At 48.4% G+C, this 17,108-nt stretch overlaps 1 protein-coding gene across 3 annotated transcripts in view; it reads right to left on the bottom strand.

The window, feature by feature from the left end:
* Positions 1 to 64: 64 nt before the first annotated feature.
* The window catches only part of ABL2 (ABL proto-oncogene 2, non-receptor tyrosine kinase), a 45,658-nt gene continuing 28,614 nt past the window's right edge, over positions 65 to 17,108 (bottom strand). For all 3 annotated transcript variants that reach the window (XM_033067938.1, XM_033067939.2, XM_033067941.2), the window contains exons 2-11: positions 15,982 to 16,152; positions 15,050 to 15,345; positions 14,214 to 14,486; positions 12,238 to 12,322; positions 10,459 to 10,636; positions 9,699 to 9,883; positions 9,257 to 9,409; positions 8,325 to 8,414; positions 6,954 to 7,127; positions 65 to 6,442 (exon numbers count right to left, since the gene is read on the bottom strand). In XM_033067938.1, coding sequence (XP_032923829.1) covers positions 4,746 to 6,442; positions 6,954 to 7,127; positions 8,325 to 8,414; positions 9,257 to 9,409; positions 9,699 to 9,883; positions 10,459 to 10,636; positions 12,238 to 12,322; positions 14,214 to 14,486; positions 15,050 to 15,345; positions 15,982 to 16,152 — 3,302 coding nt within the window. In that variant the 3' untranslated portion in view covers positions 65 to 4,745. The remainder of the gene's footprint in view (positions 6,443 to 6,953; positions 7,128 to 8,324; positions 8,415 to 9,256; positions 9,410 to 9,698; positions 9,884 to 10,458; positions 10,637 to 12,237; positions 12,323 to 14,213; positions 14,487 to 15,049; positions 15,346 to 15,981; positions 16,153 to 17,108) is intronic.

Raw genomic sequence — 17,108 nt, 5'->3', positions numbered from 1 at the left:
TAGGACTGAGCAGCTTCAAATATTCATTAATGAAAAGGAAAAATCCACCCAGCATCTACTCAAGTGGTTTTTGCCAATAAAATATTGCAACCTTTATTTAAAACAAAATGCAAATTGGCAAAACTTTGTGGAACGACAGGCAAAGAGGCCCTTCCAAGGGCCTTATTTACATCAAGTTTAACACTGTTCGCAGTTCACAGTCAGACGATAGTGAGAGAATTAAATTAGAAAAACAACCAAAATATATTACAATAACAATTAAAAAACAAAAACAGTTGACAACACTGCTAAGAGTGATTGGTGATTAACGTGTTTCATTTCAATCCATTCCTGCCCTCACCGGGTTCACTACCAATACAAACAGTGCCATGTGAGCCGAGCAGGCTCCAGCTCCTGTGCACAACAGACACATGGGGAAGAACGACCTCCTTTGGTACAGACATTGCTTAGCGTGGAGCTGTGAGAAACAAGTCAGTGTCCCAAACCTCCTGTTACCTACCACTAGAGAATGGGGCTGAGGGCTTTGTTCTACACTCCAGGATCTGCAGCACAACCGCAGCACCCACCCATGCTGGACAGTGCCCTGGGAGCTTTCTACATGTGCTGCAGTCTCCACCGTTCAGTCTCCCTGCCAGCTCCTGCTCAGCAGGGCTGAGCTGGGTGTGCCACAGGAGAAGGCAGCAGCCTGATGGCTTTGTAACCACCATCCTCTGGAGTCACTCGTGCCTGTCACCGCTGTGGATGCCCCAGAGGAACAGCCTGCCTCACGTAAATGGTAGGACATGAGGGTTGGGATTTCGCTGTAGCTGCACAGTGTAACCCACCCCACCCCTCTGCCTGGTGGGGAGGGCCTGCTCTGTCTCCACTGTGGGGTTTGTTCCCTGTGCCCACAACTCCTGCAAAAGCACCCTGACAGATGTCAACACTGTCTCACAGACACAGGCCAGTGGCATCCAGGAGAAATGTGCTGAGGAGGACAAGCACAGCCCTCCTCTCCCTCCCTGCTGTGTTCTGCATCAGCAATGCTGCTCCCTTCAATTCCGCTTTCCCACTGGCTAAATTTGGTGCAGTCCCAAGACCCAGACTCAGCTCAGCTTCACCCCCGCCCACACTAATGAAGAACATGACTAAATCTAGTGCGCCACTTTGGGATTAAGAAGGGTGTACAGTGCAGGAAGAAGACAGAATTGCACCAGTGAGTCAGCTAATTCCCACAGTGGTAGGAAGAGAAAGTGCCCCCCAAGCTCACGCTGTGCTTCATGCTTGGCAGCCCGTGGATGCCATCCCCATGGCAAGGATGACTGCTTTAAATTCTGGCCCATAGCAGTGCAAGTGAGAGAGCCCAGCACCAGCCGTGCCCCTATGGCTGCCTGACAGTGCTGAGGAGAAAAAACAACAGGATTTACGCCTTGTCCCCTGCCCCAAACCATGGAACATGAAGTGCTCTTCACTGGAACAAACAATGGGGTGTCAGCACCCACACATTGCTTTGCACAGCTGGTGCCAGGCTGAAAACAGAGAATTGGCCACAGTGGAGACACTTAAGGCTGAAGAGAAAGCCAGACCTAGCTAAAGGGAGAGGGAATGGTAAAAGTTTTAGAAGCAGTTGTGGAAGGAAGACTAACTGGATGGTAATTTACAGCAGAACCAGCTTTTCTGCTGTCCTGTCAGAGGGCAGGGGAACATCACAGTTTGGGAATAAAACACTCTAGGGCAGCAGAAGTCCCAGCAATGTTGCAGCCTTCACTTTAGGAGAAAAAAAGCCTGTCAAGTCAGCACTACCTCTGCCACAATCTGCCTACCTGATGTTAGATGATAGAGCAGAGAAAACACTTTCCACGAGAGCAAAAACAGGCGAATCCCCAAATTCCACTGGCCTTTGTTTTTGCACCACAGGAGGGGTCAGAACTAAATGGGCTCCTGTGTTGGGCACAGGGGTTGTAGAGTCTCTGTGCTTGGAGATATCCAAAAGCTGCCTGAACATGGTTCTCACAGGTGACTCCTGGTGGCCCTGCTTGGGCAGAGTGTTCAGACCAGGTGACCTCCAAAGGTCCCTCCAACCTCAGCCATTCTGTGGATGCTACTCTGTCCCACTGTCCCTATCTGCTACAAGGACAAGGAGAAAATGGGCAATCTGAAAGGAAGTGGGAATGGTCAGTGTTCATTGGGACACAGCTGCTTTCTTCAGAAAGGGCTGCAAGAGGGGAGTTCTAGTAGTTAGAAATTCCATATTGCTATTCTATCACTTTTGCTGTAGTTTTTGTGGAAGACTGGCATTTAGGAAAAAAAAAAAAAGGCTTCTTTCAAAATACTCAGCAATACTCATCAGAATTGGGCTAAACTTTAAGATGTTCTGGTTAAAATTCCTTTCCCCTGAAATCCTTTCAGTTCCAGCACATTTGTCCCAGGCTGAGCAGCAGTACAATGATGGAACCATGTGATGGTCTGCCAGGGTAAGCAAGACCTGCCCTTCTGCCCCAAAGAAAGAGAGCCCCCCGCCTTCTGAATTCTTCTGATTGTTTGACAGGCCATGTGAAGCACTGTCACAAGTCACCTCCCCTTTCCAAAGGCAGTTAGTTTGGATGCACATCTTCCATGAAGATGACTGAAAGAGATAAGGTAAACCACAAAAGCCCTCAGTAAAGTCTATGAGATAAGGGGTTGGTACTCTGGCTGTAGAAGAGCCTTGGGACAGCCTCAAGGGCTGCAGGGGATCAGACCTGCCAGCACAAGGGGTTGCTTGGTTCTTTTTCCCACCACCACTTCACTTACTGGGCCACAGAAACTCACTGGTCTATTGTACCTCCCATGCTCTCCTCTACTGTGCCTCCATGTACCCTGAAACAACTTTGCTTAGCTCAGACCAGTAATGAAATGAGGATTCTCAGACACCAGCCTATTTCTAAAGATTTTTCCAGGCCTGTCTCACTCTGATCTGTGGAAAAAACAGGGACACTTGCTGAGACACCCAGCCTGCTTCCAAGCACCAACATGTGCTTCTAGACAGAAACAGAAGTGCTCATCTTCTGAAGTCATACGTGTGCCACAGCTCCACTCTAAATGCTCAGACTAAAAGCAGCACAGCCACGCTTGAAAAACAAGTTTAAAAAGTGTTTTAGTCAAAAAAAAAAAAAAAAAAAGAGAGAGAGACTTAAGGTGCAAAGCAAGCGAGATCCTCTATCACCAGCAGTGTGAAGTGAGCAGCAGCATGCAGGTAAGGTGTATTTGGGGCCAGGTTTCAGGCCTGTTTCCTTTCCTCTCACTAACCTGCAACTGAGCTCTTCCCACCTGCCAGTACATTCACACCTTGGGGAGTTGTGCGTAGACACAGACCAGCTTTCTGAGGCCACAGCAGTCTCCAACCAGCACCAGGACAACAATGCCAACCACTCAGCTGCTCTCATTCTGGGGTGGTTAGAAGGCATTAGAGACCCAGTGTGAGCCCTTCAAGGTAGAGCCACAGCTTTTGTTGCCATACCTCAGCAGAGGAGTGCACAGGTTATGTGCACATTCCCTACACCACAGGGCAGGATTCTGGTCTAGCCTTTAAAATATGGGAGTAAATACATGGAGATGCCTGTGGTGTTTCTCTGTGTGCTGCCATATTTTATCACCTTGGGATGCAGGGAAGCTGGAAGCCTGTGAGACAGGTAAGCATCAGAACAAATCCCAGGAATCTGGCAGTGTGAAGGGTTAGGGGCAATAGTAAGGATATGCGGTGGGCAGGCTGGGTTTCTGGTTCTTCAGCCCTGCAGTGCTGTAATTGCTAAAGGAATGTGGAGAACAGCCAGGGGGCCAGAAGCTCTGCCTTACCATGGGTCCTCACGGTGATCAAACTGAACTGGGGAGTCAACCTGGCAACAAGCTAAAAAAAAATCTAGAACTTAAAAAAAGAAATAACCCCACCCCAACAACAACATTGGCAAGTTGTGCAAGAGCCCCAAACTACTCAAAAATGACCATCAAGCAGCATCTGTGCTAGACCACTAGAAATAGGTATCAGCTGAGTGAAGGCTGTGTGGTGGGAAGGGGAAATTCCAGTGGTAAGTCTGCCCAGCATCCCTGACACTTCCGATACAATGATGATGAGAACGTGGTGGATGAAGTGGACAGGAGGGAAAAGGGACAGTTTCATATATTAACTAATCTTGCAGTTCTCATTACAGCAGCAACAGTGCTGTGGAAGTCAAGCCATCCAGACCAGTGCATCCACCTCCAGCAGCTCTGAATACTGTCAGTGCATTAGACCTTTCCCCCAGCTGCACACGACTCCCCTCCGGAGCCGCTCTGGCTGCTCTGCCGTTGGTACCAGCAGAGCCCCAGTGCCTTTCCTTGGCCTTGTCAGGACAGCAAAGCACAGTGAGTGCAGTCAGGGCAGGACTGGTGCAGCCAGGCAGCTGCAGCCACCCTAGGACTCTGGCTGTCACCACTGTCCTGCCCAGAGGGAGAACCTGCCATCGGCTCTCCTGCCTCTCCAGGGGAGGAGAAGGAACTTTCTTTCCCTTGCCATACCAAGCAGATCAGCCTGACTAGGTAGGGACAGATCCTTGATGTTCTGCCCCTTACAGCTTTAATCTACCCTCTCCATCCCCAACTTTTTGAGATGAACCTGTAAACGTGAGGAGAACTCAGTGATCTGAGGTACTTCACATACTCAAGTATCAGTCTTTCCTTTTGAAAGCATCAGTACAGAAAAACAGTCCCGCCCTCCCCGTGTGTGTTTCTCTTACCCAGATTGACAGTAGCTACCTTTGCACCACATCACTGATTTCTTGGACACATGACAATAAGTTATTAAGGACGGGGTTTGCCCCATGGACGCCAGCAGCTGTCGAAGACACCTGCAGCTCCTGCAGGCTGAGTTCCAGTTTGCTCACGGCTTCCCGGAAGGCAAATTTGTTGCGCGTGTGCGGGATGCAGTCCACGTAGCCTGAGCAGTAATCCAGCAGCTGGTGCCCCGTGTCCACCAGCTGGCTGTTGGGCGTGGGCTCGGCGATGGCACTCGAGAGGAGATCCGCGCACTCCAGCAGTGCCTCCTTGCTGATCTTGTCTGCGGGGATTTTCTCAGCCGCCTGTTTGGTCTTTCTCAGCGCTACCTTGGCGCCGGCCGTGCCGTTGGCCATTTTCACTGGGGAGGTGGAAGACGATGACAGAGGCACTTGAGGCGGAGGCATCACGGGCCTCCCAGATTTTCCACCAACAGGTGCTGCTGCTGCTGCTGCCTTCTTACTCCCTTCGTTCGATTCCAGTCCATGCTGCAATCCCGCCACGCTGCTCAGCTCTTCTGCTGCATCCGAGCAGGCAGCTGGCTGCTGGAGGAGCCGCATCACCGGGGGTGGAGGTGGAGCACACTTTGGTTTTACCCGTCTGGGCCGGTCCCTGTCGCCGGAAGAAGTGACCTGATGCTCAGATAAGAGCTTAAATTTATTACCCTGAGAGTCTGTGCCAATGAGCTGCACATCTGCTGGAGTGTGTTTTAGAGTGGGTGAGATTAGGACTGGCACTTTGTGGTTATGAGTGGTTGGAAGTATTGCTGCAGCCTTTACTGGAGATGACCACCCTGGCCTCTCGCCATCCTCAAGGGCCCCTTGTCGTGGGCCACTGTTTTTTTCTTTGCCCTTAGGAGCTGCCACTAGCCCTGGACCCTCCTTTTCTTCTGATGCGGAGGGAGTTCGGAAAGGGAGTGCTGTGGCACCCCTTGGCAAGAGTTTTGCTTTTGGTCTCTCTCTGGTCAAAGCAGGGCCCTCTTCAAACCTTTTGGGAATCAGGTCACTGGCCCTCCCTGTGCTCTCATCAGGCTGGGAGGAGGTGGACACAGTCCGTTCCAGCTGAATTTTTGACCTCTGGGAATTTCTGGGAAGGGTCATTGCCATCCTATCCTGCTCTGGAAGCCCTGAGGACATGGAAGATGTGGAGTTTGACCTTGGAAAAGGCTTTGAAGTTTCTTCATTACCAGTGGGTTTTCCTGCTCGTAAACCCAGTGTCTTTTTAATCAAGCGTGGCGTAAAGAAGCCAGTGATGCCTGACCACCCTCCACCAGTGCTCACACCCCCAGCACTGCTGGGCCCAGTGCCCTCCTCGGTGTAGAAGGTCCTCTGCACAAAGCCCCCTCCATAGCACTTGGGGGGTGCCAGGCTCGTGTCCTGCTGCGCTGGAGCAAAGGAGAACCCGTCCATGTGCTGCAAGGAAGCAACAGAGGAAAAGTTACCCGTCAGCTCGTATTTCTTATGGGGCTGGTTCTCCATCTCCCGGAAGGAGCTGCTGCGTTTGGGAGGCGTGGGAGCGTTCCTCTTCTTCATGAAGGAGCTGAAGAAGCCCCCTTTCCTGTCCCTGGTGAACGTGGTCTCTTTGGCATCCTCCAGGAGGCTGCTGGGGGACTTGTCCCTCTGCTTGCGGGGCAGTGCGGGGGACCCGCCTGTTGTCTGTGTGCTTCTGATGAAACCTGGGCAGGAGAAATAGGTGTTAATCTGGACAGTTTATTTCCATTCCCACCTCCCTGTCCTGCACTGGTTTTACAGGCCTGGTGTATGTACCTGCCCAGGCACGGCAGAGATAGAGCGAGGGAAGAAGTGAGGACTTGTATTTTATTTTTTCTTTAATTTTTTCCATTTCTGCAAGGTGACTTTGAAAAGAGATCAGAAAAGAGATGCTCTTCTCTTTCAGTTTACTCCTCCCTTCCTGTAATTTTCTGCTACTTTCCAAATACCCTAAGTATAGGAGAAAATCTCTTGCTGCATTTGAAGCTGTCATTTTAAGAAGAGCAGGAAAATTGAATTTCAAAGAAAAAATAAAATAGGATTTACTAAAGAACATTGAAAAAAACTACAGTGTTTTCTATGTGCTAGTAAATAATTGACATAGCAGCACAAAGCATGCCCACGTCATGTTGTTCTCTGTTTCTCTGGGAATTTACACCCAGAGCAAGTGGCCTCGCTGCTTCCCTGTGCCCACACCTGGTGCTGAACTGGATGCCGAGTGCTCCACAGTGTCCTGTGCTCCTTCAATGTTCTCCTTGTTCTCTGCCTGCTTCTTCAGCGTTCTCGTCTTGGAGGGAAGCATGGGTAAGCGGGGCAGGTAAGGAACTATGGATGAGGACGAGGCCGTTCTCCCTAGCTCCTCTGCTACCTCTGTAAGGAAAAAAAGGGAATAGTCAAAACAGAGACCAGCAAAGGAAGAGTGAAGAAATAACCCTGGGTCTTTACTACAAACACAGACTGGCAGGAAGAGATCCATGACTGATGAATACATAATTTATGGATTTAGTCTTTGTTCAGGTCTAGAGGTATTCAGGGTCAGATGCTTTTCATAATAATTTCAAACTCATTTACACCTTTATAAATTCAGACCAAAAATAGCAGAAGTTAGGATCTGTACAGGGGCTCTATTTAGGGCTACTCAAGGGCTAAAGGCAGCACTGGATGCATTTGCCTGTTTTTAATAAAGGTGCTTCCTACTGATGTACCCCCAAAGTTGTGTCCTCCCTGGATCTGGATCTAAACTGCTTTGCTTGAGGCAAAGCACTGCATCCCCCTACATGAAGAAATGAAAATTGCATGTCAACAATAGGTCAACAAAAAGAAAAAGAAAACAAACACAGAAAAAACGCCACAACCTCCTGGCCACACAGAGCTTGGCATTTGGGTGGCAACTGGATGTGCCTATTATAGATGATCACTGGTAAAATTCCATCTGGTATGTTTTCTCTGCAGTAGGGAAGTTGAAGGATCAACTGCATATTTAATTTAAAAATTGAGCAGGATGCTCTGACATTTCTGCTTGTCTGCTGAACAGTATCACATTCCTCACCAGTATTTACCTCTTGGTAGATTTTATTTCAGACTTGAGCTGCATGGATTTGCTCCTAGAAGTAGCTAAGCAGAAAATCCAGAGATTAAAGCTCATTTTTAAAAGTGGAGGCTGATAGAATAATATTTCATGACCTAATTGCTGTAGTCAGCAAGGGACTGTGATATGCATACATCTTTCTCTCTCTCCATCATTTACTATTCCTCACTTTTCAGTCTGGAAAACAAGAGATTTCCTCTGATAGAGGAGACAATATTCTTTAAAACAGTTCTTTGGCATCTTAGCGCTCAAATGAAATGACACTGTTCCCTGCACTGGAATGTGTCTGAAGTTTCTTCAATGTTTGTGAAACAAGTAAGTAAACCTATTTATCCAAATTATGGTTAAAAGAATAAGGGATGGAGCTCCATTTCAACCCCACTGCCAGCAGATGAGCCATAAGGGCCCATCCATGAGACACAGCACTCTGGGGATAACCTCCAGCGCCGTTTCAGGAACAAAACAACAGCAGCTCTCACCCTCTGAGATGCTCGAGTCATGGAACATGGTTTCAAAAGCCTGGTGGGTTTCAGCAAAGGAAGGTCGGTCTGGTGGGTTCCACTTCCAGCCTGCAATGCCAGAAAGCAGAGTAAGTCTCAGTGCCTGAAACAGGGAGATTAATTTTTCTTCTGTCCAAGGAGATGTAAAGTAGTCAGTCTGACCTACTGTTAAACTTTAGACTTTAGAGAGAGGTTTTAGAGTCATTCACAGGTACTGATTCATAGCAGTCACCCTACTGTATCCTCACAAACAAACCTTGAGTACCAATTCTAAAAATCCCAGCTCTCTGACAACTCTACAGGATTTTCAGATCTCCCTATCCCCCTTTTCTGAATTTTCTGGGCAAAGAACAATTCCATATTTGCTACCTTGGCTGCTTGGATTGAACACATCTAGCCCAGTCACACATAACTGTGTGTGCAAATCTCCAGGCACCATCCTGCTCACATGCTCTTAACTCTGAAATTCAGGCAGACCCTCCCACAAGAAGAATGTGTGCACCCTGTGTGGAGAAGAGGAGGAGAGACCCTTGATCCTAAATGGAGCTTGGAAAGTTACAGAAGAGTATTACGATGAAAAGAGTAATTTCTGTAGTTAGATATCTGCTCTAGAGGAACATATTCTGGAAGCACTGTCTGCTGGTATCACCAGAGGGTCTGGAAAATGACTGGAATTCTACTTGTTTTGCATTAGGATCATGTGATTATCCAGCTTTTGGGCTTTTGTCAACTTCCTTAAGCTTTTTTTAAGCAGTAATATCCTTCATCATTCCCCACCCTCTGTTTCATAACCGAAGTCCACTGTGACTTTGACACACTGAGGATCAGGTATTGCCGGAGAACAGGCTGTTAATTACAGACTCCTCCCACCTTCCCAGGCTTTGTCCCCAAAACTGGAAGAAGATACTCACATGCCCTCATCAGCTCATACACCTTGGGAGGGCACCCCTCTGGTTGCTCCATCCGATAGCCCTTTTCCAGCAGATCGTACACCTGAGAGAGGTCAATGCCTGGGTACGGGGACATCCCATAGGTAGCAATTTCCCACAACAGCACCCCAAAGGCTGCAAAAGGAGGAAAACAAAATTCCTGGTCATAAGTCTGCCCTTGTGTTGTTCATTACTCTGTGGCCTTCACTGCAGCTTGAGGCAGCATTGTTTCCTTGCAGGTATTTCAGGTCAGTCTAGGTGGAGACCCCACATGCTAAAAATGTTATTGATTCATGAAGCTCTGGCCTGGCATGTGACTGTCTTCACAAAGGTTTCTGCCCAGGCCAGAAAGCAAGTGATTTTCTGGGCTAGCAGACAAAAACAAAATGAACAAAAAAAGGACACTGAAGGTGAGTTTTCTTACCCCACACATCTGATTTGATTGAAAAGGTGTTGTAGGCCAGGCTCTCAGGAGCTGTCCATTTGATTGGGAACTTGGCCCCAGCATGGGCTGTGTAGGTATCACCAGTCATGAGTCGACTTAAGCCAAAGTCAGCCACCTTCACCACGTGGTTTTCTCCAACTAAGCAGTTCCGTGCTGCCAGGTCCCTGTACAAAGGAACAAAGGACACTACTGCAGCAGGAGAAGGGCTTTTGAATGTAGTTTTGGGGTCCTGAAAGTGCTCTCTGTGTACAGCAGGTAGAGGCAAGGTGAGCTTTGCCCTGAACAGTGCCAGAAACTGAGTGGACTTATTCTTAGGAGCGATGAAGTAAATCAGGATTAGGATTAATTCTTTAAATTCTATTAAGTTTTCAGTAATGATGGCTGTTACAGTGCCAAGTTTATGTTTCCTGAGGATAGGAGGGGATCAGCAGCTCATCACACACTGGTAACAGGTTTGTGGCACATCTTTATCTGCATTTAAACATGACTTTGGGTGGACACTGACTGCACAAAGTGGGTACAGGTTTTGCCAGGCAGTTAGGCACAAGATTGCTACGAAAGTCCTGGCATGAAGGTATTGCAAGACAGTACTGAAGCCAACACAGCCAATGGATAAGCCAGTGTGAATCCCAACTATGGAAGAAACCTCCCCAAAAGCCGGAATTGCTGGCCCATCATTCTGGTGGCCTGTTTATCATTGCAATCTGAAACTGTACCAGCTCAACATGATTTCACCAACCTGTGGATGAAGTTCTTCTTCTCCAGGTACTCCATGGCAGAGGAGATCTGGGTGGCCATGTAGAGCAGGACAACAGCACTGACCTCCTCGCGGTTGCACTCCCGCAGGTAGTCCAGCAGATTCCCGTAGGGCATGTACTCCGTCACGATGTAAAAGGGGGGCTCCAGGGTGCACACACCTGCCAGGGAGGAGCAGGCAGCATGTGAATAAAGCTCCCCTTTCCCACCCCTGTTCCTGATTTAACAGCCATTTATTGCATTTTGTACCGCTGAGTGTTTCTCTGGGAAAATGAAGACCTCCAGGTACAAGACCCAAGTCAGTGCGGTCCAAACTCAGGGCTTCTGTTTTTCTCTCCATCCACTTTATGGACAGAGAGAAACATTCTATGAAAGCACCACTATTCCTATCTAATATACATGAAGCAGTAGTTCTGTTCTTTGCAAGGTTACAGAATGAAAAAGGAGAATTATGAACACAGAGTTTACTTTTCTTTCCCTCTCTGCCTTCATAAAGCTGAAGACCAGCCAGCTGGAAGCAGGTACCTGTCAGCTGGCAAGATTTCCAGACTGAAATGTCACGACAGAGTAATGCGAAGCACTCCCATGTGCTGGGTAAGGAATCAGCACGGTGGGACCTGCTCATAGAGCAGCATTCTCACGCATTCCTGGGATGACTCCTTGCTACAGTCACTGCACAAAGCATGTAAAGGCAGAGGAGGAAGGCAACAGGCAGCAGGCTCTTGTCACAGCTCTGGGATCCCCCCAGCAACTCTTTACACATTCAGGAGTAAAGCACAACTGCACTGTGCATCAGAAAGAGCAAAAATGCAGCTCTCTGATGACAAATCTCTGAGTCATTGCTCCTGGAACCAGACAGGGCTGGCACACATCTCATCTGTGCCCTTTTAATAAAAATGGGTACAGAACAGTTGCCATTAGCAAAAGCCTTCAAATTCTTCACATTTCCGCTTTCATCCTAGGTTTGGCTTGACAGCTCTGCTCCCGAAATTGCCAGAAATCCAGAGGCAATTACACACTAGTAAAGGTTTAGGGTGTCTCCTTAAGAATCTTTGTGCATGTAGATTTAACAGTTATGCAAACTATTTAATAATGATCATCATATCAAGCATCTGCCAGTGAGACAACAGGGCAGAGTCAAGATGTAAAGCCTGTGGATGTTTTCCAGTCCTGAGTTGTTTGATCTCATGTACTTATCTGGTGATACAAATCACAGCAGCAGCAATCTGGTGTCTTCTGCCTACTTATAGACTAATTTGTTCTCTTCAATGCAGCCTTTTCTGTAAAGGTCTCTAACCTGAGAAGTAAGGAGCACAGCATTGTTGTGCTTCCAACAAAATCTTTCCTTTCACTTTGAATTTTCTTATAATTTTTTCCTGTTCTCTCAGAAAAATAAGTCATGGAAAACGATTTTGTAAATCTGTTTTAACAAAGAGAAGGAATCTGAACCTGATCACCGAACCCTGGAGCATGTTTAAGGCCAAGGACACAAACCAGTAGGAGGATGACATTGCAAACTTTTATGTAACAGTCATGCCTCAACAGTAAAGTTGTCTACTAATGTAAGTGACTGTATTTGATGTTTTATTTAAAATTAGTGTCTCTTAGCTCCAATATTACATAAAGCAGTCAAAAATACCACCCCTGACCTGATTCATAAAGTTACATAAATACAGAAGGGCTGCCACTGCATTTAAACTAGGCAAGTTTCTGCCAAAATAAAGACTAAGTAAGAACACAAAGAGCAAGGCATTTCACTGACCTAACAACTGCACTAGATTTGGGTGCTTGATCTCCTTCATCACAGCAGCTTCTTTCAAGAATTCTTCCACCTCCATGGTATCTTCCTAGATAGACAAGAGAGGCAAAAGAAGAGAACATTTATCTTCATGACCAAGGTCTGGTTAACACCACACATCCAGGCTGAATATAAATGATGACATCTTTGTCTCCATTCTGCTGTTTTGACTTTTACCAAAGCAAACTGTAACAGCCCTGAACAGCTGCCTGGTTGTCCTGCAGACTGATCTGCAGTACCCTGGCAGGGCCAGGCTTGCTCATTTGGTAGCTGTTGTGGTTGGTGAGAGAACTCTCAGGATCACTGATTTAGTTCCCCTGTATAGCTACAAAAATTAAGTTACAGTAATTTCACGAATACAAGCCGCACCAATTTGACCAAAATTTTGGTGGAAACCCGGAAGTGCGGCTAATATTCCGGGGCGGCTAATCTATTAACAAAATTCTAAAAGCTGCCAACACGGAAGTGAGAGCCCGCGGCAGCCCCAAGCCAAGCTGGAGCCCGGCCGGCCCCGGCAGAGGTGGGAAAGCCTGGCAGAGGCGGGGCCAGCAGTGTGGGGGGCGGGCGGCAGAGCCTGAGCCAGCAGGGCGGGGCAGGGAGGGCGGCAGAGCCTGAGCCAGCATGGCGGGGGAGCCCGGGAGAACTGGGGCTAGCAGTGCAGGGGAGCATGGCAGAAGCAGGAAGGCCGGTGGGTGGGGCTGCCTGGCAGCGGGGGAAGCCCAGCAGAATCGGGGCCAGCAGCGTGGGGGAGCCCGGCGGTGCGGGGGCCTGCAGTGCCGGCCAGGGCGAGGAAACGCGGCGGCGGTGCAGACGGGAGGGGGCGGCCGGCGAGCCTGGTGGCGGCGGCGGCAGCCCTGCCGGCGGGGCGAGCGAAAGCGGCGCTCGCGAAAGCGCCGCTCGGCGAGCGAAAGCGCCGCTCGCGAAAGCGCCGCCGCGAGCCGCCGCCGCTCGCGAAAGCGCCGCCGCGAGCCGCCGCCGCTCGCGAAAGCGCCACGGGGCGGGCACGGCGCTCGCGAGGCGCGGCGCAGGGCGAGCGAAAGCGGCAGCGGGGCGAGCGAAAGCGGCAGCGGGGCGGGCGAAAGCGGCAGCGGGGCGGGCGGCGAGCCCGGCGGCGGCAGCCCTGCCAGCCGGGCGAGCGAACGCGGCAGCGGGGCGGTGCTGACGGGAGAGGGGGGCCAGCGAGCCCGGCGGCGGCGGCGGCAGCACCACCCGGCCAGCCCCGCCGAGCCGTGGCGCTGAGCTGGGCCACCCGGCCCCGTCGGCAACCATGAGCGGGCCGAGCCTTCCTGGCCCCGCCCCGAGCCAGTAAAGCCCGCTATGCCGCGATCCTGTTACTAATTGGCCAATTTGTGAAAGCTGCGCACGGATTCTCGCGACGAACGAAAGTGCGGCTAATATTCGGGGTGCGGCTTATCTATTGACAAAGACAGCAACATTGTCGAGGCACCGGGGGTGCGGCTTATAATCCGTGCGGCTTGTATTCGTGAAACTACTGTACTCAGAGGGCACTTAGAATTGCAGTTGTTAATGTTGAAACAAACACAAGGTGTTGAAAAGGAAGATAAATGGAGAAGCTGATTTTTTTCAGGAGTGGAGGACAGCTTATTGAAGGTATTTCCTACACCTTTGATTTCTTAAAGCTTCTGCAGCTCCTCTGAAGGAAGGGAAGCTGGGTTTGTAACCATTTCTACTGGTCTGACTTGGACATGCAGCTCCTCCTGGGCCAAAATTCCTATGTGTTTCTAAGCCATGGGGACTGGTGTAAGTTTGATAGGGTCGCTTTGATCTGCAAAGCTACTCTGAAGCACGGATTTGGTGCAGATCAGCACACTCCATCTTCTGATGTTTGTATCATGAGGTGTAGTTGAGAACATTACAATTTCCTTACTCATGTCATAAACTGTGACCAAATGAACAGTGCCCAAAATCTGAAAACTCACCTTTAACGTTTTCACAGCCACTGTGAGATTGTATTTCTTCCAGACCCCCACATAGACCTCTCCATACTGGCCTCCCCCGAGCTTGTGCTTCATGGTGATGTCAGTGCGCTCCATCTCCCACTTGTCATGGATGGGGGACACTCCATACACGGTGGGCTTATTGCACTTGGGTGCTGGGTAGTGCAGAGTTGTCACCAGGCCATCTGCCACCGTGGAGTGATGGTGCACAAGCTCTGCCAGGGTGCTGAAACGGCTTTCTGCTGTCACATAGACCTGTTAAGCAAGAAACAAGAAGCTGCTTAAATGAAGGCAGCTGGAAGTTTTCAGTAACATTGGAAGATAGGTACAAACATTCTAACATTTTTTTTAAAATCAGAAAACCAGGATTTTAGAATATTTGTTCTCTTCTTGTTGGGTAAATAGTTATTAATCTGTGGGATTTTTACGTCCAGAAGGCAACTACATATAAGCCATCACTTAAGAGCTGTGCTGCCTCCTGTTTACAGGACTAGAAACTGGAATTCTTAGGTCTCTCAACACAACATGCCACTACTTAATCTTGGTTAAAAACCAAACAGCTCTGCTGCTTCTAAGGGGACCAGTGGAAGGCTATCACCACCTCCAACCACAGCTGCCTTGCTACCCAGCCACTTTCATCCCAGACAGGAACTGTCTGCATTTCTTCCAAAGTGCTGTTTGGGGAATTACCACCAAACCCATGGCACACATGTTCTTCTTTTATATTAGTACTGGATCTGCAACTTGAGATTCTGCACCACCTCTTGATTAATATCTTCATCTCCTCTCCCCACAGCATTGTCCAGAGGGGTCCTTACCTTCCCATCTGAGGTGGTGTTGATCCTGTAGTGGTAAACACGTCCTTCGTACCTGAGCGAGATGGACAACTGCCCTGGGCTGCTCTCACTTTCCCGGACCAGGAAGCTGCCATTGATGAGGCTGCTGAGCAGATACTCTGCTGCACTGCGGGACACTGGCCCGTGGTACCAGGAATGCTTCTCCAGGCTGTTCACTGGAGTGATGTAGTTGCTTGGTACCCAGCCCTGCCCGTTCTTCGAACGTACCTCACTCCATTCACCATTCTGGTTGTAACCCAGGACTCGCAACTTCTCACCTGTGTCCAGAAAGAGGAAAACAAAATAAGCACAGTGCAAGCTGTTGTGTCTCCTTGAGGGAGAAACTCAGCATCAAACTCAACATCAAACCAGCATGAGCCTGGGTTTGTAGATTAACAATAGAAATCATCTTATAATTAAACTGCTTCATATGAAGCATTCATGAAGCAAAGGCTCAGACAGAATTCCTAGGATACTGTTCACTGATTTAGTGCAGTAAGATGAACTCAAAAAGCTTCGTGTACTACAGCTTGTTAGACTAGGAAGATTTTCTTTTCTTGGAGGGATGAGGTTTGTTTCCTCAAAGCTTTAAATGACATACGATTTAACAGTTCTGACACGTGTACTGACCAGAATCCAAAAGTGTCTGTGCAAGTTTAATTCTTGATTCTGCCCCCAGCTGAAATTGCCGAGTTCTGTTACCATCTGTGATGCACCCATTTCCCTCAGCCCTTCCCACAGCAGGTATCTCACAAGGCCAGTTATGTGGGGAGCCTGGCACAGGAATGGGCTGGACTGTGACTGTCCCAGCAGAACTGCCCAGCAGGTGTCCCTCCAACACCACGAGGGACAGACTGTCTCATTTCTGCTGCTAAGCTTTCAAGCCCACAGCTGCTCTGTGCTTCCAGTCTTACCTTTGGTGATGCTGAGTGTGTTGTCACCACTTGCTACAAAATCGTAAAGTGCAACAAAGAGATTGGGATCGCTCTCAGTGGCTCCAAGCAGGTTCTCCTTGGAGCTCCATCTGATGGCTTCGTTCAGTGCCTGGGGTTCGACCTCGCAACCATAGGGGCGGTGCAGGGCCTCTGAGGAAAGGACAGGAGAGGTAATCACTTGGTGTACAATTCTAATTATGGAAGCAGGGAATACCCTGAGTTGGAAGGGACCCACAAGGATCATTGAGTCCAACTCCTGGAAAAGGTGATTTAACTGCTGTAACTGCCATAAGCCAAGTGGCAAGCTGTGTATATAAAACTTCTATTTTATATTTGTTATATTATATATACTTTTATTTATCTACACCTCTATTCAAAATTATTTAAGCATTCATAGATTAAAAGTAGGTGCACAATTAAAAGCACTTTTTAAAATTACATGAAGTAGTGAAGGAACCTTTCAATCACAAAATGTTATGCTTTGTCCTTATTGTTTCTGTGGTGGACATAACCCAGATCTGAAACCAACATTGCAAATACAGGTAAGACTGATTTATGACACAAACGAGATGTTGGGATAGTAACTGGTTCAATATTAACAGGAATGACAGTGATGTGTAATACATTTCAAGACTGTGTAAACAGAGGTGGAAAACTGACAGAGACAGGGACAGAAGGTGATGCTGGGTATTTAGCAGCAGCATTTCTGTTTTGCTGTTTCAATGGACAACTGAGGCAAACTTGTCACTACAAGGGAGCGGCGGGAGGAATCAGACATGTTTTAGCAAAGAAAGAAGTCCCTACAGTTCTTGTGATGATTATAACCAATCTAAATCCATGGTGCTTTATGAAGAAGTGTAGTAAGAAGCAAAACTGAGAACACTTCATGCCAGTGCTATGTCAAGACCACCACTGGCTTTCTAATTCATGGAGAGGTTTTCCAGGAACATGTAGTAGAGTAAATCTCAATATTAAGACAAGATTGATGGTGTGGTTTCATACATGGGAGCTGCTCCAGGGAACAGAAACATAAAAAGGTGTAAAATTATATACTTTTTCTCTGATGGCAGACAGATCCAAGTCCCTGTCACAGTATCTATTTCTGA

Source organism: Catharus ustulatus, chromosome 9 (assembly GCF_009819885.2).
Source record: "Catharus ustulatus isolate bCatUst1 chromosome 9, bCatUst1.pri.v2, whole genome shotgun sequence".
NCBI lineage: Eukaryota > Metazoa > Chordata > Aves > Passeriformes > Turdidae > Catharus > Catharus ustulatus.
Note: the sequence above shows the minus strand (reverse complement) of the source record. Positions and strands in the feature narration are given on the sequence as shown.